Source organism: Ascaphus truei, chromosome 2 (assembly GCF_040206685.1).
Source record: "Ascaphus truei isolate aAscTru1 chromosome 2, aAscTru1.hap1, whole genome shotgun sequence".
NCBI classification, from domain to species: Eukaryota; Metazoa; Chordata; class Amphibia; order Anura; family Ascaphidae; genus Ascaphus; species Ascaphus truei.
The window spans coordinates 413032698-413054587 of NC_134484.1; the positions used below are offsets into that span (position 1 = coordinate 413032698).

The 21890-nt window shown below is 46.2% G+C and overlaps 1 protein-coding gene across 7 annotated transcripts in view; it reads right to left on the reverse strand.

The window, feature by feature from the left end:
* HACD1 (3-hydroxyacyl-CoA dehydratase 1) overlaps nt 1-21890 on the reverse strand; it is a 91515-nt gene that overhangs the window by 55202 nt on the left and 14423 nt on the right. Inside the window, exon 1 of one of the 7 annotated variants that reach the window (XM_075587509.1) lies at nt 21687-21879. The exons of 5 other annotated variants lie outside the window; for them this stretch is intronic. In XM_075587509.1, the coding sequence (XP_075443624.1) occupies nt 21687-21802 (116 nt within the window). In that variant the 5' untranslated portion in view covers nt 21803-21879. Of the gene's footprint in view, nt 1-21686; nt 21880-21890 lie in introns of those variants that run through there. One more of the 7 variants, XM_075587511.1, reaches the window with a different exon arrangement.

Genomic DNA, 21890 nt, shown 5'->3' on the forward strand with positions numbered 1-21890 from the left:
CTCATTCTGTCTGTACCTCTATAGCCCCACCCTCTCCAAACACTGCCCACAATTTTCAATTTGTCCCAGTATCTGAAGAGGAGATTACACAAGTGCTCCTCGAATTAAAACTAAGAAGCCAATGTGGACCTGATTTACTGCAATCTAAGTTCCTACGACTTGGTGCCCCAGCTATAGCCAAACCACTTGCTTCCCTAATTAACTCTATTCTGTCTGCAGGCCATATCCCTAAGACCTGGAAAACTGTCAGAGTTGTCCCAATCTTCAAAAGTGGGGACAAAAACACTGTCTCAAACTACAGACCAATTTCTCTTCTCGCAATAATATCCAAAGTCATGGAAAAATGTCTTCACTCCCAATTAAGCGAATATAATACGACAAATTTCCCTAGCCAATTCAATCTGGCTTTCGCCCCAAACACTCCACAGTAATTACCATTCTAAAAGTTTGCAATGAGATCCAGTGGGGAATGTAACTGGGACAACTTACTGGTGTAACTCCTAGATTTTGCAAAGGCTTTTGATACTGTTGATCATGTTATCTTGCAAACAAACTTCAGTGCTAAGGAATAGGGAAGCATGCTTTAGACTGGTTTCATTCCTACCCATCAGGTAGATCCTAACATGTGTCTATCTCAGGCTCTAACTCCAACCCCTTGGATATCACCTGCGGTATCACGCAAGGCTCCGTTCTGGGGCCCCTACTCTAAGTGTTCATCAATGATCTTCCCACAGCTTGTAAGGGAGCTTCAATACACACGTATGTGGATGATACAATCTTATATGCACACAGCCATAGCCTCTCCGACCTTGGACACATACTTCAATCTGACTTGTTGCGACTTGAAAACAAACTATTTTTAAACACCGACTGTAACAATGGTATTTGGGACCAAGGCTACAGTTTTAAAGCTTCCAATGACTGAGCTCCAGATCATAACCAACTCTAATACCATCCTAGCCCGTTACTAGTTTTAAATATTTGGGCATATGGTGTGACTCCCATTTAACATTTGGGTTGCACATTGATACCCTGACATCCAAAACCTATGCCAAACTAGGTGTACTTTATAGGAACAATTCTCCCCAAGTCTGCAAGTGCATCGCACAGCAGATGCTAATGCATATTACAGACTATGGGGACATAGTATATGGTCTGACACCCCAAACTCACTTAGCAAACTTGATACCCTCTACAATTCAATATGCCGTTTTGTCGTCCAATGCAATTATAACACACATCACTGCGAAATGCTCAAAGAACTAGATTGGTCATCACTAGGTCTAGGTGCAAAATTCACCTCTCCTGTTTTGCCTTCAAATACTATCTGGTCAAGCTACCCGTCTACCTGAACAAGCGCCTCACCCCTACCACATGCAGCACTTATCATCTGAGATCTGACTCCAAAAGACTGTTCATGGTCCCAAGGTTCAGTAAAGTATCCGGCCGCTCCTTCTTCTCTTACCATACACCCCAAAACTGGAACAGTGTACCGGAGACTCACAGCCACCACCATCCAAAGTTCTTTCAAAACTAAAGCTGTCTCACATTTTAATTTGGTCTGTAACTGTTACATACACCTATAATATATAGTATCTGTAACTGTGCATGCAATGTCTTCTATATAATGTATACCCTGTTCACTTATGTAACTGTGTATTTGTAACCATGTATTTGTTTGTCATCTTAACTCCATGCCCAGGACATACTTGAAAATGAGATGTAACTCTCAATGTATTACTTCTTGGTAAAACATTTTATAAATAATGATCCCGAAGCAACAGAGAGGCGCCGGGTGCAGTGAGTCTAATTTAAGGTTTTAAATAGCCTCCCTTTGTTTAAATGTCTCCCATTATTTTCCAATTGCAACATCATCGCCCAGCCGCCTTAATCCAGCACCCTGAGTCAAGGTTACCCATACTGAGGAGCCATACGCAGTACCCTGATGTAATCTCCCTAGAAGACGGACAGGGAGGGTTTCACAAATAATTGGAAAAGTTTCTTAAAAGGTTTTTACCCTCATATATTTTACCATGTTTCATCATTTTGTTACTAAACTTAGTAGAAAGAGTAACTAGTTGCTTAAACAACTAGATCATGCAAAAAGAGTCAAGCGTGTATAATATAAATAGAGAGCTCCACAGTGGGATAAATGATGAGTGAAAAAATATATATACACATATATTCAATCCTGAAGGTCTTGGTAATATTTGTGTGCAGTCAAAGAAAGGTGAGGTACTCCACGATCATCTATAACCTAATTGGGGGTGCCTTCCAATATATCTTCATTCGGGAAAAATGACTCACATCTTCTATGCAATGTACTTTACCCACTTCAGGAGACTCTCTGAGGCGTGCCAGCCGCTGTAGTTTAATCCAGTGGGAAAAAAAAGCAGCGCACAGCCAAGGGAGAAGTGTCCAAAAATAAATTCTTTATTGAAGCATGGTTAATAAAAGGAGGTCCAAGTCTCTCCTACACGTTTCATACAGATGTGTACTTTTTCCTTGATAAAGTACACAACTGTACGGAATCCGTAGGAGAGCCTTGGACCTCCTTTTATTAACCATGCTTCAATAAAGAATTTATTTTTGGACACTTCTCCCTTGGCTGTGCGCTGCTTTTTCCTTTTTTCTTCCATTATTACTAAACTTAACCTGAATATAAGCATATAACATCCTCCCAATACCACTATACAGTATGTATTTCACTTACATGCAGTGGTTATACTCTGGAAAAGGGACTCCTTTCAGCAAGCAGGATCCTTATTCTCCCTGTCACTGTTAAAAAGCCAGCCATAAGTACAATCCACACCTGACACTGTCAGTCAGACTCATCATCATCATCATCACTTGTGTATAAAGAAGTTTAATTGTGAACTCTCTAATAGTCTCATGTTGTATTTCTGCATGGCTGTGCCTTTTTTATCGTATTTGCATAAAGAATTCCACAGCAAATTTGATGAGTGATGCACTTTTCTCACCAGAATTTAAAGTGTTCTACTCTCACATGAAAAAAAGATTGTACTGGGGACTAAATTGTAGCTGTGGTTTACTATTCCGGAAAATCTAAAAACGTAATTGTAAAAATGGAAAGATAGAGATTGTGTAAACTCAAAATTGTTTGATATTAACAAAAATGTGCTTAAAAGTTAGAAAATTGAGTATTTCACGTTTAAATATTTAACTTGTGTGGCCAGCCTTTACGGCTCAAATGAATTAATTCCTCAATACAACGGGATAGCATCTCTTCAGTAGGGTACTGGCCATTCTTAGCTAGGGCAGTGGCTCTAGGCTAGCCTATAAATAGCAGTGTCTGTGTTAAGTTAATTAGGAACAACTAGAGGGAAACCAAACAGCTGGAGCCCACAGGCCAAGCACCCTGAAGCCTGCTGAGGCCTCTAGCATATAGAGCAGCACTGAAGGTGAGAAGCCTGGGACACACAGCATCAACCAGGAGAAATGGGTCCCTGAGTGGTAGGCCCCTGTCTCGCCCTATGGGAAGGTAACTTTTGTGTGGCCTTGGGATAAGCCTCCACTCTGTGGTACCTCAAACACCTCCAAAACTGTGGCCCTGGAAACCATGACCCTGGACTGAAAATATCAGGTGTTATAGTACTGTGCCTGTTGCTGTTAACCAATTTTTAAATACATTTTCAGTTGGTTAAGTTGAAGTCAGCTATTAGCTCATCTGCATCCTGCCCAGGTCTGAATCTACAGTTAGTAACCTAGTGATCTTGCAAGCTACTCTGACCACACCTGTCACCAAATGGCTACACGTGTACTGTATAAAATACTTTTAAATGGCTGGGTGAAAAATGTATGTGAAGCCGATGTAGCCGGGCTCCCCTCTCTCTCACTTGTGGGTGTGTATCAGAGGTTCCGCGACTTCAGGGCACTGCCAAATTGATTATTGGCGCAGGCGCAGCAGGTGGTGGGGTTGGCTAGGTAGCAGAGGTCGCGCATGCGCGGGCATAGCTGCAAAGCCCGCGAAGGAGGAATGGTTCCTATAGGGTGGAACGAAGGGGACTACGAGTCCCAGCAGTCACCGCGAGACCATGTGACACCAGGGAACCAATGGGGTGGCTGGAATATCGGGAGGAAGGGAGATAGGGCTGCACGGGGGCGCACGTTGCTCAGAGCTAGCGGGAGGAGGAAGGAGACCGAGCTCCAGGTGTAGGGAGGCACTCAGCCCCTACCTAGGCCTTATATCCCGGCCCAGTTAGGCCCTGAGTCCCCGTAGAGTGGAGCAGAGATAGGGATTGGCCCTAGACAGGTTCCGGTTCCCTTATTGTGCAGTTCAGTGATCAAGTAAAGAGACAGTACCTATCCAGCAGGAGGTCTGGGCTCAGACCCTGCTACTGTTGCTGCAGTTCGTCTGGGTGGGATCGCCCCGGATGGCTATTGCTGGAGCCATATCGCATCTGATCCTTTGTGAAGACCCTTGGCAGGCCCGGGTACTGGAGTGCCCGGCAGGTAACCATCACCAAGTGCCCCAACGATATCATATTCTATTCACAAGGGACTAGTGGCTGCGCAGTCACACACATTTATCTCACTTGAGGGTGGGGAACATATTGTGTGGGGTTATTGGACATGGGGTGGGATCACCCGGTGTAGGGGGGGGAAAGCGTCCTGCGAGACGCGGTAGTAGTGTATCCTCTATAGAGGGGCGCCTGTTGATATATACTGTCTATACAAACAAGTAAAGTCATTCGGTTGTTTTATATGCTGTGTGTGTGTGGAGTGATATATAATTGTCCTGCGAGGAACCACTCCCCCTCTGGTGGGAGCCATCGCAGGTGGAGGCGCTGCACCAAGTACGAGGTATTATCTATTATTACGTGTGCCCCAGGCTCTCCGTGGCGGAGGCTTAGGCCCTGTGAGCCTACAGGTTATACAGCATATGGTAGCAGTCTGTGTTCACTAGGAAACAGGGCTACACCTACATTTCATTGTAGAAAAACAACATAACAATACAACAATGGAAAAGACACCCACATATGTTATATGACATTGATATTGGTACATACAAAAGGAAGACTTATTTTGCTGATGTAGCCAGGTCCCGTCCCCACCCCTTGCCCCTTACCTTCGATGCGGGATGTCGGGAGGTATAGGAGCCGCCAGATAGAGCCTGCTGGTGGGAGACTGAGTCACCGGAGGTCCGCGTCGCGCCCAACAGCGGGGGATGACATATTGAATGCTCGTGCATGCGCACGAGAGCCTTGCGCATGCACAGACAGTTGAGAGTGTTCCGACGGCCATTACTATGTTCCTCATGGGATTACAAGCCCCAGCAGCCCCAGGGGCTGCAGATCGCGTGACGCGCAGCAGCCAATAGGGTTCCCAGGATCTCGGCGCAAAGCAAGGGATACATTTGGCACGCTGTAGGGACCACGCCAGTCAGGAGCAGGGCGGCGACTGAGCAGGTAGTGTCAAGGGAGCAGTGCTTCCCTGGATTAGCCTTAGAGTTGCCCCGCAGGCCCCGACCACTGGTAGTTTGTGGCTGCTACAGGGAAAGGCCCCCAGATAGGGACATTTCCACCATAGCCTTATGAGTGTTAGGCACCAGTGATCAAACGCCGCGTGGTGACTTGCGGCCTGTGGTCTGGGACCAGACCACCCCTGACCTTAGAGACTTATTGTGAGATCATGCAGGAGTTTACCCAACGCAGAGAAGGACGCCTTCACGAACGGACAGGACTTTATTACGACCGTGGATCAGACAGATCCTCTTTGCTATTCGGCGGTACCCGGCTACTGGAGTGCCCTGGAAGGTATAACATCTAAGTGCACCAACAGTCCTCAGGGGTAGCCCTACTCCCTACACTTTGGGTGGGGATTGACATTGTGGGATGGACACTGGGACACTACTGCACCCGCACCCCAAGTATTGTGGGGATACTCCGCGGGGTGGATATTGTGTTACGTAGTTGTATAGTGTTGATCATATGTTCAGTAAATATCCTTTATACTACCAAGCGTGTGTATTTACTGCTGTATTGTCTGGGAGGGGCTATCCCACTGTGTGAGGATCCTTCTCAGGTGGAGGCGCTGTGTAAGTGAAACAAGGTCACCTCAGGCTCCCTTCAGCGGAGGATCAGGCCTCCAGTTAGCCACTAAGGTAAAGGCAGCACAGGTAGTTCCCTAGGCACAGGGGAATGGGGGCTATATTTGGAGGCGCAGCTGAGATTCAGACCTGGGGTGCCCAAACCAGTAGTTAAATTAGCCAAACCATGTTCATGCTGTCCAAGCAAGTGATCCGCGACTGGGCCTTGGAGCTCCACGAACTCCACCCCCCCCCCCCATGTGGTAGCAGTGGGAGGAGTGACATCGGTGACCACATCAGACAACTCCCCTGCCTAGCCGACACCCAGGTCATAGATCGAAAATATGACCCCATATACCATTGGAGTGCCCTAATACTAGCTGTGGGACGCGACATAAGTGAAGGGGATGCTCCCTGGGCCCTGAAGCTACCAGCGGCCCTGCCCAAAGGTTGCCCACTAATATACCTTGAGTTACCAGCTCCCTTGGTGACTTCCACAGAGGCACCCTATCAGGCTGAAGCTTCACCCTCCTCCTACCTCCCCTGGAAATGGAGGACTAAAGCCCGGGCCTCGAGTCCATCAACCAAGGCAGACTTACCCAAACCCAGGGTAACCTTCAGTCCCGGGACTACGCTAGAGGCACCCTTCCGAGCTGAAACTTTGCTCCCCTCATATACCCCCAGCCAGTATGAGACTAGACCTGAGCAGGCCCCTAGCCAAAGGCCAGAACGTCACAGTCGCCTGTCCACAAGAAATTCAGACTTGGGAGTAACTCTACCCCAATTGGTAGAGGCAATAACGCAGTCTGCACAAGGCCACCACTACCGCAAACTAAAAGCGTTCTCTGGGGTGTGGCCCACACCACTGGGAGAAGAAGCGTTTGAAGAATGGAGAGACCATGCGGTGCAAGTACTGCCCGAGTGGACATGCACAGATGCTGTAAAAAGGCAGCTTATCCTAGAGTGTCTGCGACCCCCGGCCGTCAACATAGTGCGACTGTATCGTGAGTGTCACGCAGAGGCAGAGGCTCAAGATCTGATTTGGACCTTAACCAAGACCTAAGCTAAAAAGGACGACCACATCGCGTTGCTGGCCCAGTTTCACGCCCTCAAGCAAAAGGAGAATGAGGAATTGTCTGAGTTTCTTCAACCGTTGCAGCTGGCACTGTGGACCCTGATCAACAAGAAGGTCATCTGTGTGGCCGAACTGGATGATTATCATACCAAACAGTTTCTGCAGGGAGCTTCACTCACCCACCCCTTAGTGGCTAGGATCTGCTGTACCCTCTCTACAGAGAATCCTCCTAACTAAGAGGACATCATGGACCAAATACAAGATCAAAAGGTGATCTTGCCGTTTCAGACCCCTGGGCTGTCTCGTGACTCGTCCAAAGGAGAGGGACCTGCGACATCCTCAAAGGAGTCCCACAAGGAAGAGTCCAAGGGGGCGTCGGACCCGAAACCCAAGGAGGCAGAAAGTGCCAAGGACAATTCCCCTGGGAAGGCGCCTGTCTATGCATCCAGGATGCCCTGGAGAGTAACTCCTACCTCCAGGGCCGGTGCGAACCAAAATAACTGCTGCTACAACTGTGGACAGGAGGACCACTACTCTAAGGACTGCCCTAAACCCAGGACATACAGTCCTAGGGTCATGACCCAAACAGTGCAGCCGACAGAAACACCCTCTACGTCCTCGGAGAACGCCCCAGTGCCCAGCCCCGATGAAGCACCCCAATCGGACGCCTACAGTCGAGTGGGACCGGCAGCAATCATAGGAGTCCTCGTGGAATGGTCACAAGTGACCATTATCTACCGTCCATTCTACGACTGGCATCTGAAACACCTGCCCCTGCAGTCGGTGGAGAAGATGAAGCTGTGGGGCCTTAGCAATGAAGATTACCCTATTGACAGTGTGGTACAAGTATAGTTGAATAAACCACAACTGAACACCAACAAGACCCATCCCATGGAAGTGAAGGCTCTGAAATGCCCTGAGCCCCGGGACCATCCAAATTTCCAAATCATAGTGGGGACCAACGCTGATGTGTTGCGGGCAGTGATTCAGGCTTATCTACAAGAGGTGGGCGAGCTACCCCTATCCTCTCTATGGATCCATCCTTTACTAAAAGAAGAGTGCTGTAGGATCTCGGCCCAAGAGGGATATGGTAAACTATTCAATCACGAAGCGGGGTTGACCGATATTCCACCAGGGGGAGTGAAGTACATGAACGCGGTGTGCAGCTATCCGGGCCATAACGAGGCAGACTGGTACTTCTCCCTAGAGAGCACGCCTGAGGAAGATGCCCTTAGAGGGTACAAGATAGTGCCAGGGATAAGAGAGTAGAAATCCTCGATTCCTGGGAAGATCAAGGTGATCATCCAGAACATCTCCCCTCACACTATGCCATTGATGTTGGTCAAAGACTGGGTCAGATATACCCAGTTTCACCCGTGGAAACTCTGGCTAATGTGAACACCGCTAGCGTGAAAGACGAGCCTGTCGGGTTGCAGTTTGACTTTGGGGAATCGACCCTGTCACCAGACTGGAAGGAATGGCTCAGTGCTAAATTGGAGGAGCGCCGGGAGGTGTTCTCCACCAGCGAGATGGATGTGGGCTGCAGCAAGAATAAATGATACCACGCCATTCTGGAGTGTTCCAGACGCATCGCTCCCAGAGATGTTGAGGTCGTGAGGGACGTCCTGAAGGAAATGGAGATGGCGGGCATCATGACCAAATCCTGTAGCCCATACACATCCGCCGATTGTGGTGGTACGTAAGAAGAATGGGTCAGTCCGCCTGTGCGTAGACTACCGGACCCTGAACAGTCATACAGTCCCAGACCAGTACACTCAGCGCACTGAGGATCTCTTCTATCTGTGGCAGTCAGGAAGCCGGTGGTTCAGTGTGCTGGATCTGAGGTCTGGGTACTACAGGTACCTATGAGCAAGGGAAAAAAGGATGGTGTGATTAGCGCTAAAAGCTAAATTATACTGATTATATAATAAAAGTGATGTGAAACTATTGTGAAACACTCAAACAATACCTTACAATGCTAAGGCAAGGCTGCCAGGGATTACTGACCCAAAACAAAGTCAGTGTGTGACAGAAAACAAAATACAAACCGGCGCCAAAAAAATGTCCAAAGACAGTCTATTGACAGTCCAATTGGAGTAAGATGAAAAGGATAGCTTCAATACTTGCACTTCCAGAAAAGTAGATTTTCCACAGCCAGATGGTACATCATATGTGAAATATAAACAGAAAACATATCATAGTGCAAACTGCTACAAAATGACTATATAACACAAACACAAACAAACAACAAATAACAATAAACAAATACAAGCAAGGCTGACTAAAAAAGAGCTAATTTAATACAACAATGAATATAAAATTACAGTGTCCCTTAGCAGTAGGAAGAGGTTGCTCCTCCAAGACGTGCACCAGTGACGAGTGATCGATCCAGGAAGTGCGACAGCGTCAGGGTGGTGTTTGGATTTGCCCGACGCCACCGGAGGACAAGCTGATATCCCCAAAGACTGCAGCACACTGCGATTTTACTCCCAAGTTTTTGTGAGTAGGATTTTGGTTTTACACCAACCGGACCATTTGCTTGTTAGTGTTCTTATTTGTAATTTTATATTCATTGTTGTATTAAAATAGCTCTTTTTTAGTCAGCCTTGCTTGTATTTGTTTATTGTTATTTGTTGTTTGTTTTAGTGTTTGTGTTATATAGTCATTTTGTAGCAGTTTGCACTATGATATGTTTTCTGTTTATATTTCACATACAGTATGATGTACCATCTGGCTGTGGAAAATCTACTTTTCTGGAAGTGCAAGTATTGAAGCTATCCTTTTCATCTTACTCCAATGGACTTTCAATAGACATTTTTTTGGCGCCGGTTTGTATTTTGTTTTCAGGTACCTATGAGCCCGGAAGACCAGGAGAAGACGGCATTTGTCTGTCCCCTCGGGTTCTACCAGTACATCGGCATGCCCCAAGGCATCTGCAGTGCCCCGGCGACATTCCAAAAGTGGATGGAGAAGACCATAGGGGATATGAATCCCCGGGAGTGCCTAGTCTACCTGGACGATATCATTGTGTTCAGTAAGTCTCTAGAAGAGCATGAGGAATGTGTAAGGAATCCGCTCCGCAGTTTACTGGATGCCTTACCTTGCAGATCTGTGCAGTCCTGGAGTACCTCTCCTGATGTTTGCTGCAGCCTGGATTCACTCACCAAAGCAAAATACACTCCCTCTGGTATCTATTGCAGCTGTGCAGCCTATCACTGCAACCTAGACTTGCATTCACTCATTGGAGCAGTACCTTCACACCCCCCTCCGGGGATTGGCCCGCTGGCCTTTAAGTACTGTCTTCCCACAATGCTCCCGGCCGAGCATAGTCCTTACCGGATGTCACCACCTGTTCTGCCACAAGCTCCTGCTTGTTCTCCTGTGCTGAAGCGGAGGTTCCGTCCTGCGTCCTTCAGCTTCCTTCAAGCTCCCGCTTGTTCTCCTGTGCTGAAGCGGAGGTTCCGCCTTGCGTCCTTCAGCTTCCTTCAAGCTCCCGCTTGTTCTTCTGTGCTGAAGCGGAGGTTCTGTCCTGCGTCCTTCAGCTTCCTGTTCTCCTGTGCTGAAGCAGAGGTTTCGTCCCTGCGTCCTTCAGCCTCCTGGATTCCTGCACTGAAGCGGAGGTTTCGCCCCTGCGTCCTTCAGTCTCCTGGATTCCTGCACTGAAGCGGAGGTTTCCCTGTGTATCTACAGCTTCCTGGTTCCTGGGGCCTACTCTTTCCCTAATCTAGAGAGGCCGTGTCCTGGTTCCTGCGCTGCTACAGAGGATTCCCTAGCCCGCTCAGGACTCTTGCGCTGTAGCACTGGTTTAACCGTGCAGCTAGGCGGTGTGTAAATCTGGTCTGTCTTCCACCTCCTGAGACCAGTACCATGGGCCATGGTCGCCGCACACGCAGAGGCCACCCCCACGCTCCTAAGCTGAAGCGGGGCTTTCCTGACTCCCTGTTGCCGAACTCCTACTTGGACAATGTTTATTCTGACGTCTCCTGTCCTGACCCTGGCTTGTACAACGACGATGCTGTCTTCTCCAATCCTGATCCTACTACGTATGACTACGAACTTCGCAATCCGGATCAGCCTGCGCGGTCTAAGGTCGGTGCTTTTACAACCCCACCTCAGCCTCGCGGTCCGACCCAGGTTTGTGGCGAGCACAACCGTGACAGTATGCTCGGCCTCACAAACTCGGACCCCGCTGAGGTGCGGGTTGGTAAGTTTTTTCCTAAAAACCTGTCCCGGTCTGTAGACCAGTCCCAGTTTGAGAATGATTATTTGTGCGATATAATACCCCTGATGGAAGATCCGTTTATGTCGGAGGGCTTAACTCCCTTGCAAAAGAAATGCCGTAATGATCTGGTTTGTAAGGCTTACTGCCTCAGAGACTTAAAACAGTATCTGGCCAGTGTTCTGGCCAGTGAAAACAGTGTTTTCTCCCCTGATTCCCCTTTAACTGGGGATAAGGTGAGTCCTGTGGAACTGGTCAACGCCTGTAGTACACTCAATGCCCTGACTTTATCATTTGACATTCCTTTAGTACTCCCGGACCCTTCCGTCATGGTGGCTCTCGCTCACGACACGCTGCATGTACTTTCCGTGGTATTGGATGATTGCTTGTTAAAACAGGATCGCCCCCTGGCCGCTAACGCCGTCCTCTGGCGGTTTTCCTCTGCTGCCAGTCCTGTCGCTAAACCGGGGGACGTATCTCCCTCTCCGGGAGATGACCAAACGAACCCATTAGCAATATCTCCTAACGTAGTAACTGCCACAGTCCCTAGCTCTGATTGTGTGCCCGGGTTCCCTGACACTAATGATATGTCTACGTTAACCCCTGCCGATCAGTCCTGTGAGGTTCCCCTGGAGAGTACATATGTTTCACTAACTAACACTAAGGTTCTAGTATCAGAGAATAAGTCCCTTAGTTCCCCTATTTCTAGCTCTGAATCCCTCTCTTTAGGTCTTGAGGGTTTTCCAGCTTTAACCTCTGCTAGGCAGTCCTGTGCGCTTTCCCCATCAGAGAGAGAATCCCTAAGTTCTGTTCCCAGGGTCATTTCTGTATTAACCCCTGTAAATTCTTGCTGCCTCCAAGTTAATGCCTTCGTTTTAGCCTCAGAGAATGAATCCACAAGTCAGACAGCAGTGGTTGCATTGAGGGATTCCCATAACCGTACGGAGTCCTTAGATATTTTTTGCTATAAATCCCCTGCTTCAGCTCAAGTTTCCGCAGTTTCGCCTCCGGAGACTTCGGCTAAAGTTCTGGTTCCTGATAAATGTAGTCAGGAGTCAGGTTTTTCCCTAAGCTTGGTCGCAGAGTTCCTTCTCCCGGGTATTTCACTGAACCAGGCTGTCGCCCAGATAGTGGTGATCCCTGCTTCAGCGCATAGTTCCCACATTATGGAGTCTGCAGTAATTTCTGGTTTCCCAGACATTCCTTACCAAATACCTACTTCAGAGACCAGTACACTTATGATTAACCCCCGTGTACTGTCTGAGTTCTTCTCCTCTTTAAGCTTAGGGTTAAAAGCATACAGTAGTCTGTATGTCCCTCCTGGGGTTCATATTGTGTTCCCAGGAATGTTTGCTGACGCACGGTTTTCTCCCAAAAGTGACGCTTTTTCATATAGATTCGTAAAAAGCCTGCACACTGTTTCCCTTTTCGCTGAATTGTGTCTTACTAGTTTTGAGACTCTGAGAGGTAATGAGTCTCCTTCTGATTCTGAAGCTCTTCCTACAATGATTATCCTGACTGGGGGTCCCCCTGATTTCTCTGTCCAGGCTAATTCCCCAGAGATCAGCATATCTGTGGTCACTCCCTTAGTACTGTCTGAGGTCACCATGCCTATATTCCAAGTCCTGGGGTTTAAATCTAAGCTATTTAGCTGTCCTGCCTTTGCTGAAACCCAGTTCCTCAGTACTGTGTCTAAATATGCCCCAGCAAACATGGGGTTACTCTGGGAAGAAATTAAAGCTCCTGTCTTAAAGGGTATTTTTTCTCACATGTCCAGCAAATCTAGAACCTCAGTAATTGTTTCTAAGTCACTTATCAATACATCTGATTTTTTCTCTAATCAAACCCAGACACCCTCACTATCGGTTAGGAGTCCTGTGATCAGAGATTTTGCACTAGAAAACACACCTATTCATGTTTTTGTCAGGTTAGGTACCCCTGTGGTTAGGGCCATTGCAGTTTCGGAAAAGACTCCTTGTACTCCTAAGGTGCCTGTCATTAAGAGTTTTCATAGTTCATACTTGCTGCTTGTTGATTCTCAGGTCCCTGTCACTGAGGTACAGACTTCAGCTTCTGATGTTAGCTTCCCTCCCGCCACTACCCTGGCTCTGCCTTTTTCTCAAGATACTGATATGAAAATCCCAAGGTCTATTCCTGATTCACTGACAATACTATTTTCCAATGAAGATTTCCCAGTATTGGAGAGCTCTACTGTTGTTTGCTTCTCTGCTCCTGCCAAACCATGGTTTTGTCCCTCGGAATTTTCGGTTGCCCCTGTTATTTCCTCTCAGTTGGAAATACTCTGTACGTATCCCAAGATTTCGGTCCCTATGCCTGGTTTACTGCTTGCCTTGTCACCTTCCATACCAATACCGGGAGATGCTTCCAACCAGCCTATACCCTTACTAACCATTACCTGGGAGCCTTCTAGAGGAAAAATTCCTCGCAAATTTCAACATGCAGTGGTCAGCCAAGACTTTTTCTGTTACAAAGTTCCTCCTGGTGTATTCGATCAACTATCAGGGCCGCTGATCCTAGATTCCGGTACATTTATTAAAGACTGGGCTTCCTGTAGGGGTTCTTCTGCCGTTTCTGTTCTGGAACCCTCTGGTTCTTCACAGCCCTGGATTACCAAGTCATTTTGCGGGGCGAGCCATGTACCAAGGATGTTTCTTCTACCACTCTCATTTCCTAGAACTGTACTCACCAAGGAACTGCTCGTTTGCGGATCCCCTTTCCACCTAAAGAACTTTAGGAACAACTCGATGTCTCCGAGACCCATGGATGGTCCTGTCTGGCCGCAGTTTTCACCGTGGGGTGGGGGTACACTAAGGAGTAACCACGAGTCTCTGGACCACGACTCTACCCCCAATCCTAGACGGTTCAGCAACAATTCCCGGTCCCCCAACTCTATGTGTGCTCATGTTCGACCGGAGGTCTCGCGTGAAGGGGGGGGTACTGTAAGGAATCCGCTCCGCAGTTTACTGTTTGCCTTACCTTGCAGATCTGTGCAGTCCTGGAGTACCTCTCCTGATGTTTGCTGCAGCATGGATTCACTCACCAAAGCAAAATACACTCCCTCTGGTATCTATTGCAGCTGTGCAGCCTATCACTGCAACCTAGACTTGCATTCACTCATTGGAGCAGTACCTTCACACCCCCCTCCGGGGATTGGCCCGCTGGCGTTTAAGTACTGTCTTCCCACAATGCTCCCGGCCGAGCATAGTCCTTACCGGATGTCACCACCTGTTCTGCCACAAGCTCCTGCTTGTTCTCCTGTGCTGAAGCGGAGGTTCCGCCCTGCGTCCTTCAGCTTCCTTCAAGCTCCCGCTTGTTCTTCTGTGCTGAAGCAGAGGTTCCGTCCTGCGTCCTTCAGCTTCCTGTTCTCCTGTGCTGAAGCAGAGGTTTCGTCCCTGCGTCCTTCAGCCTCCTGGATTCCTGCACTGAAGCGGAGGTTTCGCCCCTGCGTCCTTCAGTCTCCTGGATTCCTGCACTGAAGCGGAGGTTTCCCTGTGTATCTACAGCTTCCTGGTTCCTGGTCCCTGGGGCCTACTCTTTCCCTAATCTAGAGAGGCCGTGTCCTGGTTCCTGCGCTGCTACAGAGGATTCCCTAGCCCGCTCAGGACTCTTGCGCTGTAGCACTGGTTTAACCGTGCAGCTAGGCGGTGTGTAAATCTGGTCTGTCTTCCACCTCCTGAGACCAGTACCATGGGCCATGGTCGCCGCACGCGCAGAGGCCACCCCCGCGCTCCTAAGCTGAAGCGGGGCTTTCCTGACTCCCTGTTGCCGAACTCCTACTTGGACAATGTTTATTCTGACGTCTCCTGTCCTGACCCTGGCTTGTACAACGACGATGCTGTCTTCTCCAATCCTGATCCTGCTACGTATGACTACGAACTTCGCAATCCGGATCAGCCTGCGCGGTCTAAGGTCGGTGCTTTTACAACCCCACCTCAGCCTCGCGGTCCGACCCAGGTTTGTGGCGAGCACAACCGTGACAAAATGTCTTCTGAAGGTACTAGATTGACTGGGTAAGGAAGGCCTGAAGTTGTCCCTGGACAAATACCGGTTCTGCTGCACCTCAGTCACGCGGGTCATATAATATCCTCAGACGCAGTGGCTATCGACCCAGCTAAGCTCGAAGCCCAGACCAGACAACATGATGGAACTGCGGTCATTCCTGGGATTCTGCGTATACTACCGCCACTTCGTGGAAGGCTACTCCAGCAAAGCCAAGGTCCTCAACAATCTCCTGAAGATCTACCCAGAGAAACCTCGACAGAAGGCCGCATCCGCACGGACAACTTTCGGAAACAAGTGGACATGTCTGTCCTGACATCCCCTATAACACCATGCGGGAGACTCAGGGACACTGTTTATCAGCAGGTATGCACCACACTACCATGAGTAACCAGCACAGTTTTCCCCATGATAGACCCTATATGAGATTGGGGGGGCGGGGGAGGAACAGGGTTACACCTATAATAGTAATAATCCCTTCAGAACAGGGCATTACTGGCCAATAATACCCTAGCTGGGTTAAAGTCCCTCGGCTTCACGTCGGACCTTCAATTCTTCCAGCCAGGGCATTATTGGCCAGTAATGCCCTGTTCTTCGGGGATTATTACATAATTATTAAAATATGGTATGTTTCTAGATGATGTAATTGGCTTCATAAGAAAGAGCCATGTGTGTGCTCTTACTTGCACTACTGTAGCAGTAAGTATATATGAAACGTGTTTTTTTCTCAATTTTTTTACATTTCAGACTGATCTTTAGAACACAGAAATTAAGATCACCTCAAGGCCAGTATTAACACAATGAGTAAAGAAAACTGCATTATTTTCAGCCGTAAACTTTTTACACATTCCATTATACTCTCCAAATCTACATACTTTTAATTTAATTTTTAGCTTAATCACTGGCCTGGTCACACAATGGACGACCCGATGCTTTAGTACAATGCAGATCCAGGTTCAACACAACATAAATATACTGTACATCACAAAACATATATTGTTCTCTCAGCAGAAAAGACAATTGATACATTCTAGAAATACTCCGCATAATCAAATAGCACAATAAATTAATTTTAAGAAGGTGGTGTAATATGTTATCCCAAAATTGAAATATTGCAATCATGATCTACACTTACTGAATGGGGAACGTACTTTTGTGAGGGCATCACCCTTTGGTAAATATTAACTCCTACTGTATAAAAGAAAAAAGATCTCATCTTTGAAATCGGTTTTGACAATTAATCATTTCTGTACGTAAATGCATTAAAAACATATTTTATTTCCTTATTCTTAAAAACGGTAAAAAGCCAGTGTTAAAATCATTATGCAGTGATCATTTATTATATTGTTTATATTTCACTTATTACAAATAATAAAAAAAAAGCTTTTTAATATAGAATTTACAGATAGATGTTTTGGAATAATAAAGATTTCTTCATGAGACTAACCTTCTTATGCCTTTCCTCTCTAGATTTTATTCAAGGCTTATTTTTATAACCATACTGTCTTGTGCTGCCCACCAGCTACATTCCTCCACTGGCCTCAGATGCCTCTCCTTCACCTTCAAAGACCTCAAACTCAAAATAATCCTTGGCCAATTCATCTGAGCAGTGCCCTGTTTACTCTGCCCAGAATTTCAACCACAATACAAACTTTAGTATACATGCCATGAAACCACTCATTTAATCACTGACACAATATTTTATAGAGTGATGGCTTTAAATATTACATATACATCTTACAGTAAAATGTAGATGTTCTGAAACCTCTCACAGCTAGACTTATCAATGTAGTAAGCGACCGGTGCTCCAATGTACAGGCCTTAAAATCTGAGCAATGGGCAATGACGTTGGATCCACATCATAAGGGCCCCTGGGGTACGTTATTAGGTTGCTGAAGGGGTTAATACCAGAAACATGACCAGGGTGACAATGCGTTGACACTTTGGGGTCTATGTACTAAGATCATTAAACTTTTTTTTTCTGCGTCAAAAGTTTGCTTGAAAAAGTAATACAAACCTTTGTAAACTTTGCATCATATGTACTGTGTGAAGGTCATTATGGCACTTCATAGATATGACACATTGTTAGATGTTTGAAATGAAGGTTGCGCATTAAGTAATTTTGAATCCCTGATTGATACAATTCAAATCAAACAGAACTACGTGTATTTTTAAAAAAATTTATAACTGGTATACAGTAAGTATACAGTATGTAAAGTATTAGTGTGATGTTATTTATAATAGCCATACTGTCAAAATAATACATTTTCTTAACCTATGAAACAAAACATTTGTGCTGCATCAAATATATTTTTGGTTGATACAGTATATAGCAACATAATTCTGCGCTAACAATATATAGACTTTTAGAATTGATGCCATGCTCAGTGTGGCAGATGATTGTGATATACAGTAAGCTAAACTCTTTTTTTGGGTACATAGAATTTTTTTAGTACCTGTACAATTTACTTTTGTGCGTCATGCAGATTCCATTTGTTTGCTCTAATATACCTCACTAAAACCACATTTGGCCCTTTAGGTGCACAATAGGAAAAAAATGGTTAGTACATAGGTGTAGACAAGTGCAATATCATTTGTGATTACTGTGCGTAAATTTTATGCCAAACACTGACTTTGTGACACTACTGTAAGTACATACTGTAGGCTACTTTGATTTCATTTGGTTTAGGTATTGACATTACCTTGGAGTTAAGATCAGTGATAGTACCACTCTAGGTGAATCATTTCTCCCTGCCCCTTAAAGCAGCGAATGTGGTTTTTTTTGTTGTTTTTTTTAATATAGGATTGAAGCAGGGGGTCTCCGGAGCTGAACCGCATAACTTTCAGCTCCGGAGACCCCCTCGCCCCCCAGATACTTACCTCCGTAGGGGGTGCCGGCAGCAACTCCGTACATTTAAAGGTCCTGGTCCCGCAGGCCAATAGGGAGCCTCAAGGAATGATATCACAGCTTCACATTGACCCACGTGACATGGGGCATTTAAGCCGCCATTATGTTAGCCACACACAGCCCAGTCGGGGCTATTACTAGCACCTCCCATGGAGGTAAGTATCTTGGGAAGCAGGGGGTCTCGGGAACTTAATTTAATGCAGTTCATCCCCAGAGACCCCCTGCTTCACACCTATTAAAAAAGGAAATCAAACTGCTGCTTCAAGTAAAAACAAAAATGTTTTTATTCACCGTAATAAAACTTTGTAAGGTTGTGTTGCAGACTTTTCTTAACCACGAAAAAATGTACCTTTAACACGTCACCTTGTCCCTTTGTAAACAAAATGAAATAACACATCATGTTGATGTTCTTCTGAAACTCAGTGATGAGGGTGTTTAATTTTAATTAGTGATGCGATTCCTGATTCTGCATTTACAAACATTTCGTAGGTTTGAGGGAGACCCATAACACTATGTTCACATTTGAATATGACTGTTTTTGTTTTATTATGGTATAAAATGTATAGAACATCATATTAAGTCAATTTATGCTGCACACATACAGACCCCGTACATAAATTGTATAAGTGCCGAAATACACCACACTAACAATATTTAATTTATATTAATTTCTATAAATTATAATTAACAAGTTTATTTATTTGCAGTACCATTGATGGTTTGTTAATTTCATGAGTCATAAACATATTCACTATTAAGCGCATAAACATTACATAGTGCTTATTTGAGGCCATGCTGTTGGCAAGTTCTTTGAATAACAATGCTTGATGATTGTTCTATGTTAGAGATTTAGCAGTAGAGCAACAGAGCAAAGGGCGAAAGGCTGCGGCCTGGCAGGGAGCGGGCGCCCTGGTGCCCGTGTGCTGCCCACTGCTCGGCCGGGCGATTCGTGGCTGGCTAGGTAAGCGCGCTTGGGGGGGGGGGCAAGTCGGGGTGCGCGGCCAACACGTCATGGAGCTGGTTCGCCCTCATTGAGCGAACCACACACGTGACGCGCGAGCAAGCGGCAGATTCAAATTTGCTTGCTTGGCAAGCAGCTAAGCACCGAGCATGCGCAGGCGCTTGCTCACGCTGGCCACACATATTACCGCAATGTGTTTCATCGCGGCCAGCGTGAGCGCGCCCGCCCGCTCAGCGCCACCCTGGACAAGTCCTAACATTGCAAAAATATGCACTTTCCTCTATCACTCTACTGCTAAAACTTTCTACTGTCAGGCCTTCTTGCCTCTCACCTAACTCCCTTACAAACTCTACTAAACTCTGCTGCAAGAATCACTTTACTGTCTCCTAAATCTGTCTCAGCGTCTCCCCTGCTGAAATCCCTCTCCTAGCTTCCTATTAAGCTCCATATCACTTACAACATGTTCCTCCTCTCTTTTAATGCTACTGTATACAGTCTTCTGCCCCTCCTTACATCTGAGCCCTAATTTCTCGCTATACACCTGCCAAACTCTTGCAGTCTGGTCAAGGATGACTTCGGTCTACCCCTTTTGTATCTAAAGCCCTTTCCCACCAAAAATCTTTCTCACACCTCTGGAATGCCCTTCCCCTCAATGTCTGACTAGCACCCTCTCTATCCACCTTTAAGGCCCATCTTAAAACACACCTCTTTTATGAAGCATATGTGTAGCCCCTCTGACTGATACTATACATCTCATATGCATTGACCTTAACCTCTTGCAGACACACTTGTCATAACACCCTCCTACTGTTTCTGTTACTTTTCCTAATGTTACTGTCATGTCTCAAGCGCTTATTCCCATTATGTGTTATATTATTATGTCACGTGTATTACTGCTGTAAAGCACTATATATACATACATTCTCAGAAATCTAAATGTTGTTCTATTTTGCATAGTTTTGTATACTGAATGAGTTTGGCAGACAAACATGCTAATATTAGCACAGGCAAACTCTCATTTGTGGGCTTACATTTCTCATAGTGAATGAAGCAATTTCATGGGCTAGAAAAGTTGCAGCCTTTGTGAATCTAGGCTGGGGCCATGGTACCGCATACCGTGCAGAGGCGTCCGCACGCTGAGCGAACAGATTGACTTAAGGCGGTGTTTGCGTCCATGTGGCGTGCGGGCGCGTGCGCAACAAATCAGTTCAAAGTGATTTCTTGGCGCGACAGGCCGGTCACGTGAGCAGTTCGCCTAATGAGGGCAAACCAGCTCTGTGACACCCCTAGGCACGCCCCACAGCCTGTCCACCATGGCAAGGGAAAGCACCCGCTTACCTCACAGCCTCCGCGTGGGAGAAGGCACCATGGCCCCAGCCTAGTCTAGAGAAACAAGGCAAGTGGAGAGGTATCACATCTGAAAAATGATTATATCTTCATTCTGGCCACCAAACCTTCAAACTCAATGACAGTACTAATCAAGGATCTGACTGCAACCATACACATATATTGATCTCTCAAAATATTTAGCTATTAACATTAATAAACTCTGGTTTTGGATCTGAGTGGAGGTCAAGAGGGTAATGTCCAAAAAATATATTCCGTTAGACTAAATAAAAATAAGACATCACCTACTCACTTATTTGTGCATGATTACACTATCAACATACAGTTTAAAAGGGGGACTATGTTGAGGGATACATGCTTCAGTTACTGTAAAATGTGCCTAGGGAAGCAGTTTCTCCGCCCACTGGCATTCTAGGATCATTCTATACTTAACCTCAGAGACCGGCAGTAGGATGACGCAGCTGCTGCTGTAATGCACCGTATTAGGAAATGCAAGGCATACGAGAAGCAAACCCCACTGCTCTCCATTCACCTTGCATCCTCTTTCCCTTAATGCAATCTCATAGAAAGTAGAATTGTTCTACTTTAGAATACAAACAGTCTGCTCAAAACAGCCCTCATTGCTTCTTCTGTGGATACGTATTATGATTCCATGATAATGTAGAGGAAAGTTTACCTTTTACAGATGTGAATGCTAGTACAAATGCTCCATGCATTTGGTTGCATATTTCCAAACTTAGCAAATTATCATAACAAACATCCTACAGTAGTAACCATATGAACATTTAACTAAAAAGAGCATCAATTAGTAGAGTCAGTACTTGAAAACAAAAATCTAATTTTTGCTCAACAATCCTCAAATCTCACTTAACTGGTTCGGTGGACGCCTTGGACATTCTCAAACTTTACAATAGTTGTTAAAAAAATCTTCCAACTCAAACATATTAGTCATGCTAGCTAGCTATGCGTCATTTCACGCATTAATGAAGGCAGATGTCAATGCTCTTTGTAAACTTACAGTGAATTCATTTTACAGTACTCTTTAGGAGACATGAGATTAGCATGAGCATTCCATCAAGCTGGCCAATGTTCAAAAGAGGTACATACCCTGCGGTCATGGCAATGTTGTAAAAGGTGAGCCATGCTGTTGCTAGGGGACTGATTGGCTTTTTCTTGGTGTTTTCCTTCTCTTCCACGGACCCTTCCTCTTCGTTTAATGCCATGGCTTCACAGGCACAGGCTGCAGGTCAGGCTGTAGCTTGAAGCAGAGCTGACAGCTGGAGCTGACAAATCTAATATTTAGTGGCACAG